Source organism: Plectropomus leopardus, chromosome 18 (assembly GCF_008729295.1).
Source record: "Plectropomus leopardus isolate mb chromosome 18, YSFRI_Pleo_2.0, whole genome shotgun sequence".
Lineage (NCBI taxonomy): Eukaryota > Metazoa > Chordata > Actinopteri > Perciformes > Serranidae > Plectropomus > Plectropomus leopardus.
Genome location: NC_056480.1, coordinates 25,243,751 through 25,266,200, shown reverse-complemented (window position 1 = coordinate 25,266,200; position 22,450 = coordinate 25,243,751). Strand labels below are relative to the sequence as shown.

General features: G+C 38.2%; 1 protein-coding gene across 3 annotated transcripts in view; it reads right to left on the bottom strand.

The window, feature by feature from the left end:
• Nucleotides 1-5,027: 5,027 nt before the first annotated feature.
• Nucleotides 5,028-22,450, bottom strand: part of col22a1 (collagen, type XXII, alpha 1) — a 71,853-nt gene continuing 54,430 nt past the window's right edge. For all 3 annotated transcript variants that reach the window (XM_042506667.1, XM_042506669.1, XM_042506668.1), the window contains 21 exons: nucleotides 21,525-21,560; nucleotides 21,320-21,433; nucleotides 20,983-21,036; nucleotides 20,124-20,177; nucleotides 19,927-19,980; nucleotides 19,747-19,800; nucleotides 19,518-19,571; nucleotides 19,336-19,389; nucleotides 19,163-19,216; nucleotides 19,028-19,072; nucleotides 15,730-15,783; nucleotides 13,193-13,246; nucleotides 12,963-13,016; nucleotides 8,962-9,033; nucleotides 8,828-8,863; nucleotides 8,696-8,740; nucleotides 7,793-7,972; nucleotides 7,638-7,704; nucleotides 7,373-7,555; nucleotides 6,444-6,521; nucleotides 5,028-6,348 (listed from right to left, as the gene is read on the bottom strand). In XM_042506667.1, coding sequence (XP_042362601.1) covers nucleotides 6,155-6,348; nucleotides 6,444-6,521; nucleotides 7,373-7,555; nucleotides 7,638-7,704; nucleotides 7,793-7,972; nucleotides 8,696-8,740; nucleotides 8,828-8,863; nucleotides 8,962-9,033; nucleotides 12,963-13,016; nucleotides 13,193-13,246; nucleotides 15,730-15,783; nucleotides 19,028-19,072; nucleotides 19,163-19,216; nucleotides 19,336-19,389; nucleotides 19,518-19,571; nucleotides 19,747-19,800; nucleotides 19,927-19,980; nucleotides 20,124-20,177; nucleotides 20,983-21,036; nucleotides 21,320-21,433; nucleotides 21,525-21,560 — 1,590 coding nt within the window. In that variant the 3' untranslated portion in view covers nucleotides 5,028-6,154. The remainder of the gene's footprint in view (nucleotides 6,349-6,443; nucleotides 6,522-7,372; nucleotides 7,556-7,637; nucleotides 7,705-7,792; nucleotides 7,973-8,695; nucleotides 8,741-8,827; nucleotides 8,864-8,961; nucleotides 9,034-12,962; nucleotides 13,017-13,192; nucleotides 13,247-15,729; nucleotides 15,784-19,027; nucleotides 19,073-19,162; nucleotides 19,217-19,335; nucleotides 19,390-19,517; nucleotides 19,572-19,746; nucleotides 19,801-19,926; nucleotides 19,981-20,123; nucleotides 20,178-20,982; nucleotides 21,037-21,319; nucleotides 21,434-21,524; nucleotides 21,561-22,450) is intronic.

The following is a 22,450-nucleotide window of genomic DNA, read 5'->3' as shown; positions in this document are numbered from 1 at the left end:
AAATCTGTTACAACTGCACAACCCCTTATCTGCAGCAAAACAAACACAAGCAGGTTGCAAAATATTATAAAGGTACTGTTTCCTCTTCTGCATGTACTTTTTTTCATTTCTTGAATAAGCTCCCTGAAAACATTGATTCTACTGTTTTAGCTACATGTAAAGTCAACAGTCTACCAGGTGCCAATATGACCCACTTGATTCTCCACTGCAGTCATGAGCCAGCCAGAAACAACAATTTGATTAAAGTGGAACTATGTTTTGCCTCCAAAACAAAACTACAACAATGTGCTTTTTCATTTTGGATGATTTTCTTATTCCTGAATTTTGTCATATTAATGTTTCAAACAATGTAATAAAGTGATATGTTTTGGAAGCATTGCCCATTACTGTGATATGTTTCCAATTCCGAGGCAGTAATTATCTCCCCCATTATTCAAATATACTTAAAATGATAATACTGTTAAGAATGCTACAACAGGCAACCATGCACCACCGTCTCAATTAAACATTAGCAAATTTCATCATAATCATTGATAAACTTAACAAATTGTCATTATTAGTGTCACTACTGGTTTTAGTACTACTGCAGTTCTGTATTTGATCTGTCCAATTCGCACCCCAACCAAAGCCACTGGTCAACTGCAATGAGTCAATCAGTGTCAAACACTGTAGTGTCTCTCTAATTCATTACTTTAAATTTATTAAAAAATGGAAGACCCTTAACTCAAGAAAAGACAAACCAGGGACCCCTACAACCTAGGCTATATTGTATAAAATTGAATTGCACTTGAGGTAATTCTCTGAATACTTTCTTCTCTTGTTTGCGCTTGCCTGTAGTTGCTTAGTCAGCAGCAGTTGTAGCATGGTTTTACCAGTGTTTTTTTTTTTTTGTTATTATTATTATGTCAGAGTTTGTTGCTAAAAAGGTTACTCATCCATACACTTTGAATAACAATGCAGCTTACTAATATGTTTCAGTAGTATGTAAATGTTAACTAAGTAGGTAACTTCACCATTTTGGATACTACTCAATGATTTAGCATGAGCTAGCTCGTGGGTAACAGTTGGCCTATGTGTACTATCAATTAAATATATTTTTTTAGGTTGCTTTATCTCATTGATTAAAAGTAATGTTTTTTAAAGGCATATTTTAATCTTTGAAAACCAAACAAAAAAACCCCACAACAATCATGAATTAAAACTCCTGCATTTAATCTGTGGACCCTTGCGATAATCCCCACAGACCCCTGTTGAAGAAGCAGGACGTGGTCTATATCACTGTCAGTTGTGATAGTTTTTGTCAAGTGTAGGGAAAATCCTAATTTTGTGAATGTTTAACATCTCCTAGTGTTATGCTAAATTCTTGTCAGAATATTGGCTAAGTTACATTCACACAGTTAGGACATTAAGAAATGGTAACGGCACTATCAATAAATCCTCCTCTAGATCCCCCAGCAGATTTGGTCCCCCCTATTTGACTCTGTGGCTTTGGCCTTGTCCCATTTAATGGAACATAAACTGTCTCAAAGCTGCTGCAGCTTTCAGTATTAAAATTCAAAATTATGCAAGTGGCAGTGAGTCACATTATTTTACAGCATAATAAAGAGAATTAAGTAGATTGGTATGCGCGCGGCAAGGTGGTAGATCAATGAGATTCCACAGCCCCTCTACAGTAAAATGGCTTTGTAATGAAAACGAGGTCCCTGGGTTGTTATGGATATAATCTGGATTCAGCAGGGCGTTTCACTGTTGCCTGGTTACAAAAAGACAGTCAACATCATCCCTACCTCTGTCTGCACAGCACAAATACATTCACAGATCAAATATGACCTTTACCGAGCTGCTGAAAAGAGTTAGCATAGCAGCCATCCCAAGGACGTCCCTTTGATTTAATAGATCTTATCATGGCTCGAAGCCAGTGGAAGTTGTGTGCATTAGTAAAAGGGGTGCACAAGGTTCAAAATATGTTTCAGCAAAAGACTGGTGATAGGTTTACATATTCATCATACAGATATTACACATGATGGATTTTAATGTATAGTGACAGAGCTAAGCAGATGTGAGACAAGCATTGAAAAAAAAACAAAGCAAAGCGTGTATTACAAAATGAATCCTTTCCCGTCTTTATTATACAGTACAGTACATGTGTCTTTCCAATACTTACAATATGCTACTAATTTAAATATCTTAGCACCAATTCATCGGGGGAAAAATAAAACAAGGGAAATTAATTTTAGTTAATGCGTTAAAACAAAACGTAAATAATTTATCAGTATAACTTAAAAAAAGTTCAATTAGCACAAACAGCTAATTTGAAAATGAAAGATATTTGGCTTATATGTATTACAAAATTTAAAGCTGTGTGCAGCACCTTTACATCCCACCCTATAACACAGAGCCTATTGGGAACTGTACCAAGCATTTACAAAACCAAGAAAGGGCAATACTGATACGGTTTGACTGATCAATAATAAATCACTGACAAAAAGATTAGCTAACAGATACATTAAATGGTATTTATCATTGACAGAGCAGGTCTTTTATTCCAAGCACACATTTGGGACCAAATTAGCTTCTGAACCTACTGTAAATTTGAACATCATTGCACTTAAAGCTGCTGTCTACCACTTTGAAAAAAGGATGTAGCTCCAACATTTTCCGACATAGCTTTAGTTTGATATATGGATATTTCTCATGAACAGAGCTGCTCTGAAGGCAAAACAATCTTACTTGTTGAGTCAAATCGTAGAGGTTCTATATTTACAGTATGGGCTAAGTAATGTTAGCAACTAGTTTGCTGGTTAGCCATTTTTATTATTAATGCAAGCCAGTAGGTCTAGTCTGCTGAATGCCAAACCTTCAACCTTTACCAGTTAGCCAACTGTCTTTCAGAAAAATAACACCTTGATATGGTTGTTGAACTCCATGTAACCTGTAATATGTAATATGTACACATAAGGGGGAAAAAAACAAAATTATGGTAAAATAAATGTTTAATTAATAATAAAACGGTGCAGGAATGAGTCCTGAGAGTTAGCTTTTTAGCACTCCTGGTTCCCTCGACTTGAAAGTCAATGGGGTTTTTTGTTTTTTTTGCCTGAAATAAGGTTTCTGAATAACACGAGCTTTGGTAAAATATGTCAGTAAATGTCTCACTCATGTATTTTGAAGCTTTTAAGTGTCTGAAAAAAAGCCAGTTGCTAGCAAATGACTAAACAAGAGCCTGCAAACAAGAGACTACAGAACATCATCACACCTAATGTGGCTTTATGTCATTGTTTAGGGGACAAAATTGATGAACAGTTATGTGGCCGTAGTATAGTCTGTTTAGCCTAACGGTAGCATTTTACTTCTAGTGACTGAAAACACAGAAAACTTCTGTGTGCCACAGAGCTTTTTTTCTACAATTATCTAAAATCCAATAGAAACATTCTATTAGCTTTTTGACAAGGGAACCAAGACAACGCTAACTTTTGGGCTAGCCTACAAATAAATGTCACTCCTGCAACATTCTATATAAGCCACTATAAGCTACTGGTCAAATTGGAACAAGTGAGCCTATGCCAACACAACCGCTGAATGTACCAAATTACACAAGGTGTATTTTATTACTTTTGAATTCAACTTTTCATTTGAAGAATGAATTATTTCTTTTAACAAAACTCACTTAGCCTGGCTTTAACACAATGAAATGACTCCTGCTTCCAAAGAAGCTGAGAAATATTGGTCAAACTAAAAGCTTCTTTACTACCATCTACAAAACTAAGTTGTTTCACAGCCACAACTTCACATTCCTCATGAATGACTTTCTGTTAAGTAACCTGAGCAAAAGATGGTACGTATGACTGGCCCATATAGAGATAAAATGACCTGTGGGTCATATTGTATGTCTCAAACCCTCATTAGATTTTTTGAAAACTACTACTTCCTTTTTTCCCTGGTGTCTATTGATGCATTTCTTCATGTTTTTGAAAGGAAGACATACGCAATACTCTTTGTGAAGTCTATTTAAAAAGTTCTAGATGACCAGCAGCACGTCTGAGGTTGGGGAGAGGTGTAATTGGTCCATGAGGGACGTAAGGCGAAACATCTTTCAAACGGTTAACACAATGGAGTGGTCATCAAGATGCAGGGAAGCAACTCTCCAATTTTAGGTTCCAGGGGACAAATAAGAAAGGCAATGTCTTTTCAGAGCTGCCCGGGGCCCTGCCACAGCGTAGGCACTTAATAAGCCTCACCGAACTGAAAGGAAGTGACACATTTGGAGAGAGCGGTGCGAAACAAGAGGCTTTTCAAGACAGGTGAACAAAGGCTGCAATTATACCACCTCCTCAAAACTGTTTACTGCCCCAAGCATATGCACACCTCAAACAGAGAATGGCCACAGCCACTTCATTAAACATAAAAGTACAAATCTAACATTTCTTCCCATCTTGACTTCTGTCTTTGTGGGTTTAATGGGTATTCTGTGGGTGAGCATGGAACAAATCATTACATGGTATGTATGAATTATGCATGCATGTCATGTTCTTGGTGTTTTTTAACAGATTTTCAAGCAAATGCAAATGGCTTTCATTTTGAGATTAGATATCCACCTTTAATCCTTTGAAATCTGGAGCAACACAGCTTTCCTTGTGCTGCTTTCAGATGCCTTTCACAAGTATTTGAACCTTTGAACCCTAAACAAATTAGCCTTATTTTTTTAAGACATGGAAAAAAGGCAGTGGGCAACTTGGTAAATAGTGTTCCAAAATTTGCAAGGAATTTGTATATATAGAAAATTATTTTTAAAAAGCTGAGGGAAAATGCCTAAAGAAAAAAGAAAAAAGGGAGGAAGAAATGTCTCTGGACAAATGAAAAACTTAATAATTATCATAATTACAAATCTAGAATAAAGTTAAAAATTTTGTAACTACTATCTTTGGTCATTTCCATTGCATACTGTCTTCATACTACTCTTTTTTAAAAATAATTTTCTGTGAATTGTCTTGTACTTTTTTTATTTCTCCTTTGTTTCTCTAATTTGTGTCATTTCTTTACTTATTGCTCATTGCCTTCTTCTCATGTTTTTGAAGGAAATCAAGCCAGTTTGCTTAGGTTTTAGGGTTAACTGAAACAAATTCAATCAAAATGATTGAAAGCGTGGGTTTCCATGTTAGGCAAATAGACTGAATTTTGGAATAAAAGTTTTAAAATCCGTCCAAAAGCTTGCAACAACATTGCCAAGACTCTAATTTAAGAGTTTTGACAGAGAGGTGATTTCTGCTGCCTCCAGTTTATTCCCAGGATAAAATCTCTTTAAATAAATCAGATGTGTTTGAGTAATTGTAAATTGAGTAAAATTTGTTGAAAGGGGATTGTTTTTTCTCCTAAAAGTTATTTCTCTTCCTGCTTTTGGGGTGCCAGTGCTCTCCGAAACAAGGCGACACAAGTACACCGCCACCAGCTCGGAGGCAAGCAGCAAACAAAAGTGGTCATTCATCACTCGCCACACTAACTCATTAACACTCCTACACAAAATCACTATTGGTATCTGAGACTGTTCCTCACACTGTCTGTCCTCCCCATTTCCCATCAATGACAATAAAACAGATAATTCCCCTGACTGAGTAATTACCAATAGACTCGCAGAGGATCTCTAGCAAGAGATCAATTTAGTGAGCGGTAACTGACAGGTATTGCTTGGTTGGACGGTGCGGGCTGCGAATAATTGATGCAAAATGGTGTGAGGCGAAAAGCCTGTGGTGGAGACATATTCCTGCGAGAAAACGCCTAGCCAAACTTTTGAGATAATTACTGATGACATGATACGATATCAGACTCCCAAATCTTCCCTCCCGACGGTGGGGGGGGGGGTTGAGAGGAGGGAGTTGCATCATCCTTTGTTTTCTCCCTATATATTTTACAGGAAGCATGCGAGTGAGGAAAAAAAAAAACTCTTTAGCTGCCCACTTTACCCCATATTTAATCCAAAATAGTCCCTCGATGCTTCATTCCCATCCATCCCAAGCTTCTTACCAAAAAAAACAAACAAAACAAAGAATCTGACCGGCAGCACATATTGCTTCAGCCCTCCGTACTTGAGGTTAAAAGAAATGTTCTTGACTCAGACCAAGTTCATAAATACAGCTGGACTTCAAGCTCTTTGTGTCTCTTAAGTCCCCTTGACATTTTTGGTGTGGGGTCTCTGAGCCAGGCTGGCGTAGTAGGCACACTGGGTGGGGTCACATTGGCCAGGAGGACCTGGAGGTCCGGGCTGACCGTGGGGGCCAGGGTTTCCTGGCTCTCCCTGGGCTCCGGCTTGTCCCGGGCTTCCGTCTTTACCGTAACCAGGCAGACCAGCTGGACCTGTAGTAGTGAGAGGAATAATTAGAGACTCCAGATTGAGTGAAACCAACCTAATGATGATGGATGAAGGCAGTCAGTAATAGAATTGTTGTTACCTATCGGGCCAGCGGGTCCTTGCTCTCCTCTTTCGCCAATACCCGGTTCCCCCTTATCTCCTTTGGATCCTCTCTCACCTGGAAGAAAGGGGAAAATAATATATGATTACTGCATATATTCAGCCTTTATCATTATTATTCAACAACTCTGAACAACCATCGCTGTTTGTTGAAATGGATGACACATGAGCCGCATTTATACCGCTTGGTGTAAATGCGGCTATGTGTGGTTTACCATCTAAACCACTATTTTGATTTAAAGATAAATTTCAGTATAAAGAATCTTGATACAATGTTTTTATCTATTGATATTTTGTGCAAAGGACTTGATATCACTGTTTATCTTTCCTTGTGTACTTTTTCTATGTATTTTCTATATATTTATTCAATTGTTGATCATCAATTGTTTTATTGTCCTTAGTAGTTCAGAGTGTTAACAACACCTGCCACCATAGAGATCATCAGCCTATTGTTGTGCATTACGTATAAATATACGTGTGGTTTCATCTTTTCGGCCTGACGAAGATCCAGGATCGAAACGTTGTCTTCATTAAACTTGTTTGGCATGGAGTAAGTTTTCAGGCGTTACCTTTTCCCCCTTTGAATTTATGTCAAACATCCCTCAGATGTATTTTTAAAGATGCAAGAGGTTACTTTCCAAGTTAAAATTTCCAATTTTGGCACAAAATTTTCTCTCTGGTCTCTAGTATTCGATGTGGAATGTTTGAAGTCAGCTTTAAATGCAATGAATGATTTTAGTCTCTGCCAATACAGAAAGTGGTTTCAGTGATAAAATACTTTTGGAGACGTCAAGTTGAACCGATTTGAGAACTGGGAAATGGTAAACACTGCAGAAATAGTGCAGGAATGAAAACCTCAAAAAGGACACACACACACACAAACAACACTTCTATGAGGGTTTGTCCTACCTTTAGGGCCCATGGGTCCCCTGGGTCCTTCTCCTCCATTCTGTCCAGGCATACCAGGCTCTCCAGGGGGGCCAGGTCGTCCAGTACTGCCGTCCTTACCTGGAGGGCCCGGGGGTCCTGGACGGCCTGCTGTACTCTTCACATGAGCTGGCTGGAGCTGAGCCATGAGGTAAGCCATTTTGGCTGGAGACAAAATAAAAGATGTGGTTATTATTTCCCCTGAGGTCTACAGGCAAGACGAGAAACTAAATAAATGTCTTCTCACCATCTAATTGTTTTGCCAGCTCCTCCTGGATGAGCCGCCTCATCTGCTCCAGTGATACCGACTCTCCCTGAGACGTAAACAACGTTAATCAGTAATCATTCATTTAAATCATCTGTTCCTAATTTGAAATCTTTGAGGACCTCTTTTTGACTCACCCTTTGGCCTGGGACTCCGGGGTTTCCTGAAGGTCCTTGTGGCCCAGGAGGTCCCATTTCTCCTGGTGGTCCCGACATGCCCATCATCCCCGTGTGGCCCTTTCTGCCAGGGGGTCCAGGGTTTCCAGGCATACCTGGATCTCCTATTTGACCTTTATCTCCCTTTGTACCCGCGTCTCCCTGGATTAGAGGACAGCAGTTGTACAAGATCAAGCTTGAACGACCTTCAACATAACCAAATTAGTTTTGTAAATTGGTATAAATCGTCTAGATTGTTAGTTTCTGTATTAAATTCTTTTCCACTGCCATCTATAGTTCTCATATAGTTGTTTTTATCCAACAAAATATACAAAGAAATGTTTTTTTTTCCATATGCATAGATTAACCACATGACAATTGAATTTTAACCCAAGCAACAAAACATCAGTCCAAAGTGAGGATAAATTAAAACTATGTAACTGTTTCAAAGGATTTCAGCAGCAGCAAAATGCAAGTCAGAGTTGTATAAATTGTTAACTCAACGAAAGTAGAAAATGATATCAATGTGTCAATGTGTGTGTCAACATTTTTTAAAGCTTGATTTTGAAAAGCGCAATTTGTGTGCAGAGGGATACGTGTGTGTGTAATATTAAAGCGGGCCCTAAGGGTAAAGCGGCTGTTTGCTGAGTCTAAATCTGATAATTATGAGCCAAAACAGGAAATTATGAGAAGCACATTTTTTAATATGTTTTCTGTTGAGGACATCTATGGACATCAGAGATTTGGAGTATGATGACTGTTTGCTGCCATTTGACTAAGTTTTGATACATTTGCATCTCTCAGTTGTATCAGTCAGTTGATCCGGTCTGATATTACCATAATATCTGTTTAAATAATGGATTTGTTTCCATTTCTTATACTCACCTTTTCTCCTTTGAGTCCACGATCACCGACTCTGCCTGGCATCCCCTACAAAACACCAAAACCACAGAATGTTAGCAAGAACTCTGTATATGTTGCATCATGTTAATTATTGTGGTCTCACCAAGTGTTTACCTGTTTTCCCTCGGGGCCGCTTGGACCAGGAGGCCCCTGAAAAAAAAATAAGATCAAAGTTACATTACACAGCTGGTCATATTTGTGAGCTAAAATTAATCTCGGAATCAAAGTGTGTCAAATCTCCCACTCACCGCTGGGCCTTTAGGCCCACTAAAGCCCGGTAATCCAGGGTTGCCCGGCTCTCCCTTGTCCCCTCTAAGACCCTGTGGGACAGCAGAGACAAGACCGCTCATCACATGGCACACATGTGGCATACTGTACTTGTATTCTAAAAGCCTCGCTCATTACTGAGGATTCAGATAGATTAACATTTAGCTGCAGTTCTTATCGACATGCAGCGGATGAAAATCTCATAAACCAATCTTGCAGCGGGACATGCCAGCTTGTAGAGATTAAAATTCATATTTACAGGGGGACGTGCGGGCCTGAAGACAAGCTGGCTGTGGCAACCACAGAGTCAAGAAATGTATTCATGTTTGCAGAACTGAGAGAATGGGCCTCAGGAAACAATATACAAACACATTTTCTCTTATTTTTGCTCATATCTAGGATTTGTTCTTATTTTGTTAGTACCCATTGATTTTTGGGATTCATCAATGTTTTCTTATTTTTGCTTTTCTCTTAGGTAAGAGAACATTTTACAAGTGGTCCAGAGTCCACAAATTGTTGTCCAACACAAGGACAAATAAGTTTTATATTTGACAAAAATTTTAAAAATGCATGAATATCATTTAATCAAATTTAGTTGAAGTATTAGGGGAATTATAATAACTGGATTATCACATTTCAGGGCTAAAGAAATATTGCTTTACTTGGTGCATTGATTCCAAATGACCAGTGGCGTAACTTAACTGAGTACATTTACTCAAGTACTGTATTTAACTATAAATCAGAGGATACTTTAATTTTTGTTGAGCATTTTATTCTCTTCTTCTGCTCCACTATAACTAATTTACAAATTAAGATTTTTGTGCACAAACCAAAAATATGAAGATATACAAGTGCAGTGGAAACAATGAGTCAGATCATTAGAAAATTAATTTGCAGCTATTTCTCAAATCTTGTAAGTCATTTTTCATGCAAAAGACTTTTTATTGTTTGTTTTTATTATTTTTTTAAATTATTTTAATCATTTTTGATTTATTACATTTATTTAAACCTTTTTGCATGTGTACTTTTACCTTTAATACTAATATTATATTTCCTTGTAATCATATTTACATGATTATGTTTAAGTTGATTTAACAGTAGGCCTACATTAACTCCACATGGCAGAAGTTCTTTTTTATAGACTTTTTTGGTGTCATATCTCTGGTCTTGGTCATGTGAGTCTTTGCACACAGCACTAAACCTGCCCTTATACTATAGTGTTCAGGCGGTATTACCAGTGCTAATAGGTGACTTATGGTGAAGTGGGATTCATCATTGCTGATTTGGGTGCTTAAGAGCAGTTGGTGCATCTGGATTTGACTTCTCTTATATTTTCTCTTACCAGAAAATTAAGAGAAAATATAAGAGACATTCAAGAGAATGTTGCTGCATGAGGCCCAGTATTTCACTTTCTCATTTTCACCTTTCTTTACATTCTTGAATAGCTCTCTGCTTCTTTACACTCGCTGCTCCCTCCTCTGTCTGTGTGGTAAATTTAGCCATCTGATAGCATTTTTAGAAATATCTGATTTTGCCTCTAAATACCTTCAAACACTCTCTCCTGTGACCTTTCTGCATCTGGCTCCTGCCCTCATCCCTCCTGCAGGCTATTTCTGCTGATCTGCTCCCTCTGCTGACTGATATCATCCACTCCTCTCTGATAGCTGGCTGCATAACGTCTGCCCTCCAGTTAGCAACAGTTATTCCTCCTCCCGAGAAACCATCCTCCAACCCACTGACTACTTTGCAGCTCCTTCTATTTCTGCCCACAACACGTTTGGTTGTGAATGATGGCAACATGTCAAATTAAAAATTCTCCTCACGCTCTTGCTATCTCTATCTACTGTATAGGGCGTATTATATCTGTCATGATGACCTCTGCCTGCTTCCCTCCTCTTCATCTCCGCTGTCAGCCTATAAACTCAGTAATCACTGGACCCTCGCTGGTTTTAATTAACCTCATCTGTGTGCTCAGCAAAATTGTCAGAGTACATAGAGTACAAGGGCCCCAAAAGCTTTTTTATTAGGGCTGTGACAGCTCTTTGAAATGACATGCTACCTGGCCAGTAAAGTGCAAGGCTCATATTTCAGAAGCTCCTTAAAGATGTTCTCTGTAACATTCAGAGTGTTAATATAGTATTATACTTTCCTTTGAAAAGATATAGTGGAGTAATGGCGTCCTGAGCAGAGAATAAAGTCACGCTACCTCTGTGTGAGTTGAGAGCTTTTTTCGTGGTAATCCAGTCTGGCCACACAATCAATATAGGGCATGTGTGTATCCCACTGGCTAGCCGTCGCTTTGCATTGCACTTGTACAGTGGTTATTATTAATATCGGGATGGTGTTCTCATAGCAACCCACCAGTTGATTCAACCCTGGTTAAGACATGTTAAAACATGTTTATTTCTGATGTATAATTGGGCATTTTAACATGGAGGTCTATGAGGATTGAGGCCTTTCTGGAGCCAGCCTCTTGTGGCCATTAGAGGAACTGCAGTTTTTGGCACAGGTTTAATATTTCAGCCTCAGAGGTTGCAGTTTGGTTACAAGTCATTTTTGATTTTTTCAAGTTAAGTCTAGAGTTGTTAAATTTGTGAAACAAGCCTTTCTGAAGTCCAAGTTATGATGTGACTCGAGTCCACACCACTGGATAAAATGATATTAATGCCAGCTGTAAAGGGGCTTTGTAAATACATTGACTACTTTTATACCCATCCTGAGCTTTTCTTTTTTTTTTTTTGATACACGCTGCCCTCCAAATCCCCACATGACTCCGACTCCATCTGCATTTTTGCATCATAAGATGATTCAGATCATTGTCACCTGGGACTCTGCGTAGGTTTTCATCCGTGAATGCACCTATGAAATTCAAAACCTTTGCGTGGCACACAAACCTGCTGAGGGAATTATAGCCATTGTGCTTCCAGGAGATGGTCCACTCCAACCTGTTTCCTGTGCTCTGATATTACTTTGCAATCAGTTTTCTCCAGCAACATGTGCAACTCCGTTCAATCCCAGCTCACCCAGGGAAAGTGATGTTCCCACCCAGGTGAGGAAGACACTATTTCTTCCGATCTGACAGCTCATCTCTTTAGGAAATTCTTTACACCCTACTCTCGCCTTCTTATGCATCCCACGTACAGTGTCTGCTTGCTCTATTAGCTCTGAAAATGCTACTTTTTCCTTAAATTTTCTTTTTCTCTTTGCACCTCTCTATTAAATGTGTTCATTCTGTGAAACAAAGAATATGGCTCACAGTTTGTACTGAGGCATTATGTCGAAGTGTTTCTATTGTTTGTTATCAAAGAGCCTGTTACAAATTGCATTTTCAGATTATGCACAGTGGGCTTGGGCATTATTATTATTTAGGGACCATTTACACGGTTCTTGCATGAAACGGTAAACTTTTGTTGCGGTTTGGTCCTTCATTCACATGACAACAGTGTTTTTGGGGCCTGAAAACACAAACTGTTGAAACCGGGTTCCAGAGTCTAATTTTTAGAAAACGCCCCTTCTGTCACTTTGTAAACTGGCAATGTGCAGATCCTGTGAGAAAGGTTAAGTCACGGCTACACTTTGCATGTGCACATTACACTTCAGACATACATATAGCCAATGGCAGACTACCGAGCTGCATTTGTGCTGCTGACTCTACTGCTTCAATTAATGGTGCCAATTCTTTTGCATGCATTCGCCATCGTTTTCTTGTTTGTTTATACTCACCGCTCTGTAGAAGAATGCCTTTATGTGCAGGCGCATGGTGTTCTTCTATGGTGTGTCATTACAAAGTTACACACCAACTACTGGCCTGTCATGCATAGTATAGTATTTTCGGTTGTTTCTGCAGATCCATGGACGGGGGGGGGGGTTAGCACCACACACTCATACCGTCATATACAGTTTATCTCGGTGAAATTTTATAAATGTATGAAGGAATAAAATATTACATACTGACCAAGCCTGGTAGGAAAGCATTACTCACCGGAGTTCCAGGGAGACCGGCTTTTCCCGATGGCCCTGGTTCACCCTGTTTGCCCTGGGATGCAAGAGAGAAAAAAAGGGAAGACAGCATGAGAAAACTGATGGAGTAGACAGCAAGAGAAACGACTTGAGTGCCACTTTATGTCCATATCTATCTGTCTGCTTGACACTGTGCTGCGTCTGTCTTATGTTTGTGTCAGACAGTTCTGCAAGCGATTGAAAATGACTCACCGGCTCTCCTCTCGGCCCGCTAAGCCCTTCACGGCCTGGAGGTCCCATAGAGCCCTGCCGAAACAAAAAATGTTGAGAACAATGGAACTTAATCGATCTAATCTTCAGGGCATGCTGAGAAAAACTTTAATCTTCATTGGAAAACCTCTTCTGTAGAAGTGAGCTCAACTTGAACTCCCTCTCTTTTTGTGAAGGAGTACGTAGGTGGAAAATATTCTTACTTCAGGAGACGTGAGAACACTCACTGAACTGTCTCTGAGCCCAGCAGCCACAGGATGAGTTAGGTAGAGAGGTTTTTTAGGGGGAAGTGTTACATCCTGCCGCCCGACAAACAGGAGGAATAAAAGTGCTGCAGTCTTTGAATGTGTGCGTGAGGGGGATTTCAGTTTGTCATCTGGTGAATGGCGAAAAAAACTCCCATACAATGTCAAAAGATATCACATTTTACATGGCTGCAAATGGAGCTCTGGTGTAATATAGTGGTGATTAAATATTCTGTGGTCTGCTGGACATTTTGCATTCTGTCCAAAACAGTTTTTTAAATCTCTGGAGTTTTATCTGCTCTCCATCAATCAATGGAGGATGAGTTCCAGGCAGCAGCAATGATTATTCTCAGGAACTGAGGGACTGAGCCAGGAAGGAATGCTGCACAAGAAAGAATGGCATGGAAGATTTTAATAGAGAAGGGAAACATTTGTGTGGGGGCATGTATATCAGTATTAAGTTTATGAAGAAAATACATAAAGGAAAGCTAAGGTAGGCATTTTAAAGTAAATCCTATTTATTGTTTTCTTTTTAATATGATTGAAACCACTTTTTTCCATCTGTGCAAAATCTTAAATGTACTTATCTTATGTACTAAGTAAAAGTACCCAAGTATTGGCATCAAATTATACTGATAATGCTTAATGTAAAGTACTTAATGCAGAATTTCCCATTTCAGAATGATTTATGCAATATTATTGGATTATAAGTAGTTATGCATTAATGTGTACATGACTTTAATGTTGCAGCTGGTAAAGGTGGGGCTCATTTCAGTTAATTACTTTAGATATTACTCAGTAGCTTAACCCTTTAAAACCTGAGCAAATTGGCTTGATTAACAAAAAAAAAAAAATCACGAGAAGGCAAATGAAATGAAAATTAAAATTTAAAAATTTGTGGGGAAAAAATGTTTTTATTTTATAATAAAATAAAATTAAAAAATTAAAAAAATAATAATAATAATAATAATATAATAATAATGATAATAATAATAAATGATTAATAATAATAATGATAATAATAAACAATATAAGAAAGGTATAAAAACAACAACAAAAATATGACCTGGGAAAAGTGCTTGAAAAATTATAATTTTATATTTTTTTATAAAAGTAAGTTTTTTGTTATGTATTTCCCTAGACATTTCTTAAATTAGCTTGCGTGGTATTAGTGGCCATTATCAAAAAAAAATTTAAAAAAATACAGGGAGAAAATGTTCAGAAAACTATATTTATAATTACTTTTGATTGTATATTTAATTTAATTTAATTATGTTATAGAAAAAAGATCATGCTTTAAAAAATAGTTTTAAGTTGTTTCTTTTTGCTTATTTTTAAGTAAATTCATGTAAGTTTTTTACTAATTTCTTGCTATTTTTAAGTTACTCATCACCCTCTCCACATGTTTTTGAAAGAAATCAAACCAATTTCAAAGGGTTAAAGTAAAAGCACTTCAGAATGTGTCTAGGTTTTGTTATAGTTTATTTCCTGTTTTATTCTGGAATTCAAACTCCTCATGTGTCATGTCTGATGTTACTTCCTGCCTTTTTCAGTTTTCCCACCTGTTTTCTGTCACAACCTGTCCTCTATCACTCATTAGTCCGTCCCTGTTCCCAGAGTCTTCCCTGCACACCTTTCCTGTGTTAGTCTCGTTTGCTTCAGTCTAGTGTTTCCCTAGTTGTCAGCCAATCCCTCTGTTTCCCTCCTTTTGCCCATGCCCACCTCCTCCAGCTGTGTCTTGTTCCTGTGATTAGCTCTAGGTGTATATATATTTGTTATGTTTTAAAATTTCCTCCCGCATAGTTCATCAATTCATTGTGGCTGGTTTTTCTATTTAGATTTGATGCTTGTATCTTTTGTGTCTGCTTGTTTTTTTGGAGATATTTTTACCAGCAAGAAAGCTCACTCTTTGTGAAAACCACCTGCCTGCTCCTCTGCATTTGAGTCCTCATTTTGAAGTGCAACATAACAAACTGTACAGTACTTGAGTTACATTCCAGCACCAGTATCCAATGCAGAGCTCTCGCAGAGTATCAGGTATCTATGAAGTAAACTGATGATTTTTTTTAATAAGGTTAGAATACAGAGGTTTACACAGAGCCACCCCCCCCCCCCCCCCCCATTTATTATGAAGCATATGACCCAAGTTCATTGGTTCAGTGGAGATTCACTGTGTTTTCCCATCTCTGAAAAGAAGCTGACGCTGGTTAGAAAAAAAAAAAACAAACTATAAATCAAACTAGTCAAACTATAAATACATAATGCTGAGCATACCTCCTTTCCAGGTTTGCCGTCACGTCCAGGTGGTCCAGGCTTTCCATCTTCTCCCTGTTTGGCAGCCAAAAATGAAACAGACTAAATAAGAAATATTCTAAGGCTTAATCCAAGGTGTAGTTTACTTGATTTTGATTTACTCTGAGGAAAATTGTCCTGGATAAGAAAAATCAAGTTTGGCCTGTTTTTATCTTGTGCTTTATTGTAGTGTGAGTTCCTCAAAAGCCAAAGAGGTGAGACTCCTAAGACAAGAATATTAAACTGAATCCTTATATCTTTTTTTTTTTAATTTGTTAATCATACAACTATTAAAAATATAAAGTTTATGTTACTTTTTATGCTCCATATTAATTATTTTGCCAAGTGTACTTAATGTTTAGTTGGTTTTTTTACTGCCTTTTGTTGTTTTTGGCATTTTATAAGATAGTATTAGTAAATACTACCTCCTTTTAGGCCCACTTGTACACAATATCAATCTACATAGGCCTAAGCAGAGCCTATATACATGTCTCATTAATATATATAAAGTATATTATTTACATCCCTGTTTAAGTTTCTCTATTTTGCATTTAGTCTACCATAGAGTATAGGATATATTTATATTACTTTATATTTTAGAGATGCTTTATTCTACCCTAGACTACATTTTAACTTCTGAACTATCTTATATCTTAGATTCCCACTTTTTCTTTCCTTTTTTCCTTTTTTTTTTTTTTTTACAATGCTTTTTTTTAATGAGCACTTTTGGAGGGAGCTAGTGATCTAGGATATTCTTTGACTGCTTCTCTGTAGCCTAATTGTTGTGCATACGACAATAAAGAACTTATTATAATGACCCTTCACTGACCAGATAGCAGCGGACTTAAGACCCACAGAGTTCGTCATAAGGATTTATGTGACACTCCCACATTGTGCTGAGATACTGAGCTAAATCTGTACTTCTAATTGTATGTATCAGCTTTCAATTTCCTGAATAATAGTGAATATAATTTCCGACTGACTGACATTTAGTGACAGTAATTATGAGCAGTGGAGGGTAATTTTCAGTGTGTCTATGGAAACACCTCACGGCTCCTATAATAAGTTGTCTGCTGTCTGCGAGGCTGAGAGGCCGCCCGCCTCGCTGTGGCTCAGTCAGAGCTGTCTGTAATGAGCCGTGCTATTGGTCACGGCGCTGTGGCAGAAACCTCTCCTGCGGGCGGGTGCCGTGTGAGAAACAAAGCAGCAGGTGCGGCGGTTCTCTCAGAGAAGGTGTTTGTAGAGAAAAATGCAAGTGTCAGACATATCCTGACATCGCAGTGCGGTCTGCCAAACACGGTGTGGCTGTGTGCTATTCTCCAAAATGCAGTGGATAGTATCAAAGATATCCAAGAATGCTGATATATACAGAAAATGTTCTTCTCTCTTTTATTTTTTGGTCATTTGAAGATAAGTATCAAAATTAAATAAATTAAATTGTGTAATAAATTATTTGATAACATTCACTATGCAACTTAAAACTTTCAGGCCACATGATTTGGCCCGTATAGTGCTATCTGTTAATAGCTAATAGCTGTTCCATTAGCGCAATTGACTCGTCTGAAAAAAATTGCACATCTCATCAAATCAGAGTAAAACACTGTCACTAGCTGACATTTTTAAAGTGAAATGTGCAAATTGAACACTGCTGTCACCAAAAGTGGAAGCTCTCACTGCTCGGCCTTGTCAAATAAAAGTAAAAAAAGACATGTTTCCTTCCAAAATCTTCAGTTACGTGTTCGCAGAGATTCCAAGTCTGAAAAACGGTAATGTTCTCCAAAACCATACAGAAGAGAAAGAAACAAAGCTATTTTGGGGGGGCTGAAATATTTAGATCTATTTAAATAAAAGTATGAATACTGCATTGTAAAATGCTTTGTTACACCTAAAAGTCCTGCATTGAAACTCTATTTAACCTCCTTCAACCCTGTGTCCTCATATGAGGACATTCAATTTTGGGTTTGTTACACCTTATACATCATTTTGCTTAACTTGTCCTCATCCGTGGACACTTTTGTGCCAAATAGTGGTTGCAAAATAAACTTAATACACATAAAAAAGGATGGCAGCCAACTCTGTCATGTCAGTCTACCGTTGCTCCGCACAAGTGAGCAAAACCTGATCAGATTTTATGGTTGATAAAATCAACCATAAAATGGTATGGTTATACTTAATAACATTTGTTTTTTGATATGGAACATAGTTTGACCAATTTTAGCAACAGTAACAAGCTGTTTTTAAGTAGGAAATACTCATATGAGGACACTGGGACTATATTTCTGTATTTTTCACAGGCCAAATGGGTGTGAAAGACTGTTCCTACGGACAGACATGATATTTTAGAGTTGAAATACAAAGCAAGGAAAATCTATACAGAATAATAAAACAAACAAATCACAAGGGCTTTTAGATTTGCACCATTCCACAGCCACAATCAGGCATTGATATGAACAGTTTTAAACAATATTAGACTTGAACAGTGACCTCTAATCCAAAGAGTTACAAACCATCGACAAAATGACACATTGTTTGCAATTTTGCTTTTGCAAAACAAAGTTCAGGCAATTAATTAAATTGTTGACAACATTTTTCCAAAGATAAATTTTTTTCTGTACATACCAGGTCCTATAATCCCAAATAGCTCAAATAAATTCAAATTGCATACAAAAGAAAAGTAAGAAAATAAGTTTTATCAGTGCAGAAATGTTCTTTGTTCTATTTAATAAATTAAAATAATTAAAGCAGCAAGTTTTCATATTTGAGAGACTGTAAACCATGAAATGTTGTTGTGCGAAATTAAGCAAAAAGACTTAAACATTTAAGAAAATAGTTGCCAATTAATTTGCTAATAAACTGACTAATCCTTTTAGCTGCACTTGTAAAGTTTCATTTTATTTATGTGCAAAATTCTTAATTTGTAAATTAATTAAGTTATCACATAACTATGGAGGTGCATAAAGTACAAAACATCCCTCTAAGCTAGAAAGTGGCATTAGATTAGAGTATCCAAGTAAAGTAAAGGTACCTTAAATTTGTATCTAGGTACAGCACTTGAGTAAATGTACTTAGATTCCACCACTTTTGTTCGGTAACCATTAATATGTTTCCCCCAGTTTTTATCATAGCAACAACTGAGCCATTTACCAGACAGAAATTCATCATGGCTCCCCGTGGTGAGAGTCATTTGGCTAGGGAATGGCGCTGAAGAACTAATGCTACTGTTTGTGTTTCAGGAAAAAAAATGTAGTTGTCCTTTGATACATGCAAAACATAAACTCACCTTAGCTCCAGGGGCTCCTGGTTCTCCTCTGTGGCCCTTAAAGCCCTGTATCCGATGAGAAACAGTAGCAAATTAGTCTTAGTAATTGGCCCGGCAAGCTCGCTGCATCAAATCTGTATACTGGTGGTTACTTACCGGGAGTCCCCTGAGTCCTGGGTTTCCTGGTGGTCCAGGTTCACCTTGCTTGCCCTGAAATGAAAACAGAAATAGAGCATCAATGTCTGGCCACATTTTGCGATCAAATGTTTTTAAAAACAGACAGCATCTTGTGGTTGGTGGATCACTGACAAGGTAAACCGTGTACTTACAGGTTCTCCTGTTTCTCCTGTTCTGCCGTCTTTTCCCATTTTTCCAGGCTGACCCTGCAGATCAGTGAAATTGATCATTTACTGTCCATAACCTTAAAGATTGTTCAACTCAGCCTGTTTACACCACTCTGTAGGAACTACATGTACATTCATGATGCTGCACATCAAATCATTTCTCTTACGATCAAGCCAGGAAGACCCGGTGGTCCTTGGATTCCTTTGAGACCTTCTTTGCCCTGGTGAAAACAAACAAACACAAACAGGTCAGCGTCACCAAAGAAAAAGAAATGATTAATGGCCCCTATTACCACACAGGGCTGGCTGACCTACATGCCGGGAAGAGGTTTGTACAATAATGACACATGGGTAATACGTTTTCTGAGGGGAAAAGTACATGGAGTGCAGCCTGACCTTTTCTCCAGGGGGTCCTGGGGGGCCAACGGGGCCAGGCTGTCCATCGTTACCCTGAAGAGGAAAGAGACAGTGTCAGTGGAGGTCAACGGAAATAGAAAGTGTGGGTGTGAGACCAAACAAATTGTGCTGTTTGCAAAAAGCTTTAGACCATTTCAAGAAGAAGGAGCAGTAACTTACAGGTGAACCCACTAAACCAGCAGCACCGGGATGACCAGGGGGTCCAGGGTGGCCCTATTAATGCAGAAAAAGGTGATTAGAAAAATAATAATGTGATCCATATCGGGCAATATTTTAATGAGTGCTTTTAAATCTAGTAAAGTGAGGTGAAGCAACAGATAAGTGTGAGATTCATGACTCATAACCAGCAAATATACCTTGTCTCCTTTGTCGCCAGGGCCTCCAGGGGGTCCTCGATCACCCTTTATACCCTATGGTAAAAAAGAGAAAAAAAAGACCATATGAAGTTTAACATTTCAAGAGAAAAGAATTAATCTAAGAAACTTTTTATAATAGGAAAATATGACCTCAAAATGCTCAAAATATTACAAAGATGGAGAATGTAGCAATTATTATGTTTTGAAAACATGATGTGACACATTTTTAGGGTGTTTTGAATTAACGCCTAGCAGTTGTATGCCTCAGTCAAGTCGAACTTAGAGTTTACATTATCATATCACAGTGAAGTTGACCTCTGACCTTTTGGATAAAAAATGCTATCACTTCATTATATCCTATTAGACACAAGTGTGAAATTTTGTCAAAATTACCATACACATTCACAAATTATGGCCAAAAACATGTTCTGTGAAGTCACAGTGACCATGACCTTTGACCGCCAAATTCAAATTAGTTCATTCTTGAGTTCAAGTGGACGTTTATGCCAAATTTGCAGAAATTCCCTCAAGGCATTGTTGAGATATCCTGTTCACAAGAATGAGACACACGGGGTCACATTGACCGTGAACTTTAACCTATGACCACCAAAATCTAGTGAGTTCAATCCTGCATCCAAGTGGACAATTGTGTCAAATTTCAAGAAGTTCCCTTGAGGCGTTGCTGAAATATCACATTCACAAGAAAGGCAGAGATGAAAGTATGGATGGGAGACCTGAAAACATAATGCCCCGGGCCCCAGCTATCGCCAGCACGGAGGCACAAAAATGTTGACAAAAGTAACTAATTAGCGTTTGGCCTTTTGGGAGCAATAAGGGTGCAGTTAGTGTGCAAACTTGCCTTTGCTCCGTCGGCTCCAGGGGGCCCTGGAACTCCAGCTGTTCCCGGGGGTCCCTGTAATGACACGGCAGAGCATCAGTCTCTGACATTGCCGAGCACCGAGGTCCTAATCGCTCACTGCTGCCCCCAGAGGAGGCCCGGCTAATGATGCACACAGAGCACTCTCCATCCGTCACGCCCACTGAGACTGATGATGACAAAGGTGCAGCTCGGACCTCTTGCTCACTGAGAGCTAATATGCTGGAGACACACACTTTATAACTCTCCTGTACAGATTATGGTCTTTACATCACAGGAGAAAGGAGGTTAAGGTTGGAAATTAATGGCTGTGTCCTACTTGGTAACCATCTTGACCATTTTTCCCCGGTGGTCCAGTGTGTCCTTTATCCCCTGGGACTCCTGGGAGGCCGGGTGGTCCTGGTGGACCTGCAGGACAATCTGAGCAAACATCCTGAAAGATGGATATATTTGATTAAGTGATTACGCTCAGGATCCAAACAAAAAGTCATTTCTCTTTAAAGACTGAGGGAGATGCTACTTACCTTCAGATTCAGCTCAGAGAGGTCTGCTGCCTTTCCCTAAAGGAGATGGGAAATAAAAGAAATTGTCAGTTGGAGAATGTAAGATATGTAAGGGGCTCTCTGTTCAGTATGCCTCACTATACTGTGAGATAAAGATTTCTCTTAAGTAGATATAAATTTTCAAAATATTAAAAAAAAAAAAAAAAAAAACCTGACCTGACCAAAAGAGCATACCTTTTGGATTTTTTTTAAATCTTTTTTTATATTTATTTTTATTTCATTTATGACCCTGATTTTTTGGACCCACAAAATTATTTTCTTTTTTGTACCCAAATGAGCTTTATTCTATAAACTCTCTGTTTCGGATCAGGTTCTTCTGTAGGCCAACTACAGCCAAAGTTGCCATGGTTCCCTCTTCGAAAAGCCTACAGGATTTTTCCACTGGATTTTGGATCATTGCAGAAAATAAGCTCTGTGGTAAACAAACGTTTATGATGCTTCCACGTTTTGTTCAGAAAGATATTCTTCAAAAATGAACACCACTTTCAGGATTTTTTTTGGTCCACCTGGATTTAGTGTCTAATAAAGCTTGTAGGTCATCAACCATGTAATGCACAGAAAACAAATAATTTAATATGGCACTAATTCCCTAAATTCAGCTAAAATAAAGTTTTTGTTCTTTTACTTTTTTATTTTCCTTGTTGCTAATTTCAGGTCATTTTCTTGTAACCTTTTTACTAAGTTCTTGCTATTTTTTGCCTTTTGCATTGCCTTCTTTCCATGTTTTTGAAGGAAATCAAGCCAGTTCACTCAGGTTTCAAAGGGTTAACTGAGATGATAATTTCTTAACAGAGTGTAATTATTTTATACACAGAGTTTCTCGCTGTTGGAGGGCACACAAAGAAAAAATAAAATAGACCCAAGAGGAGGGTTGTCTGTAGTCCCCA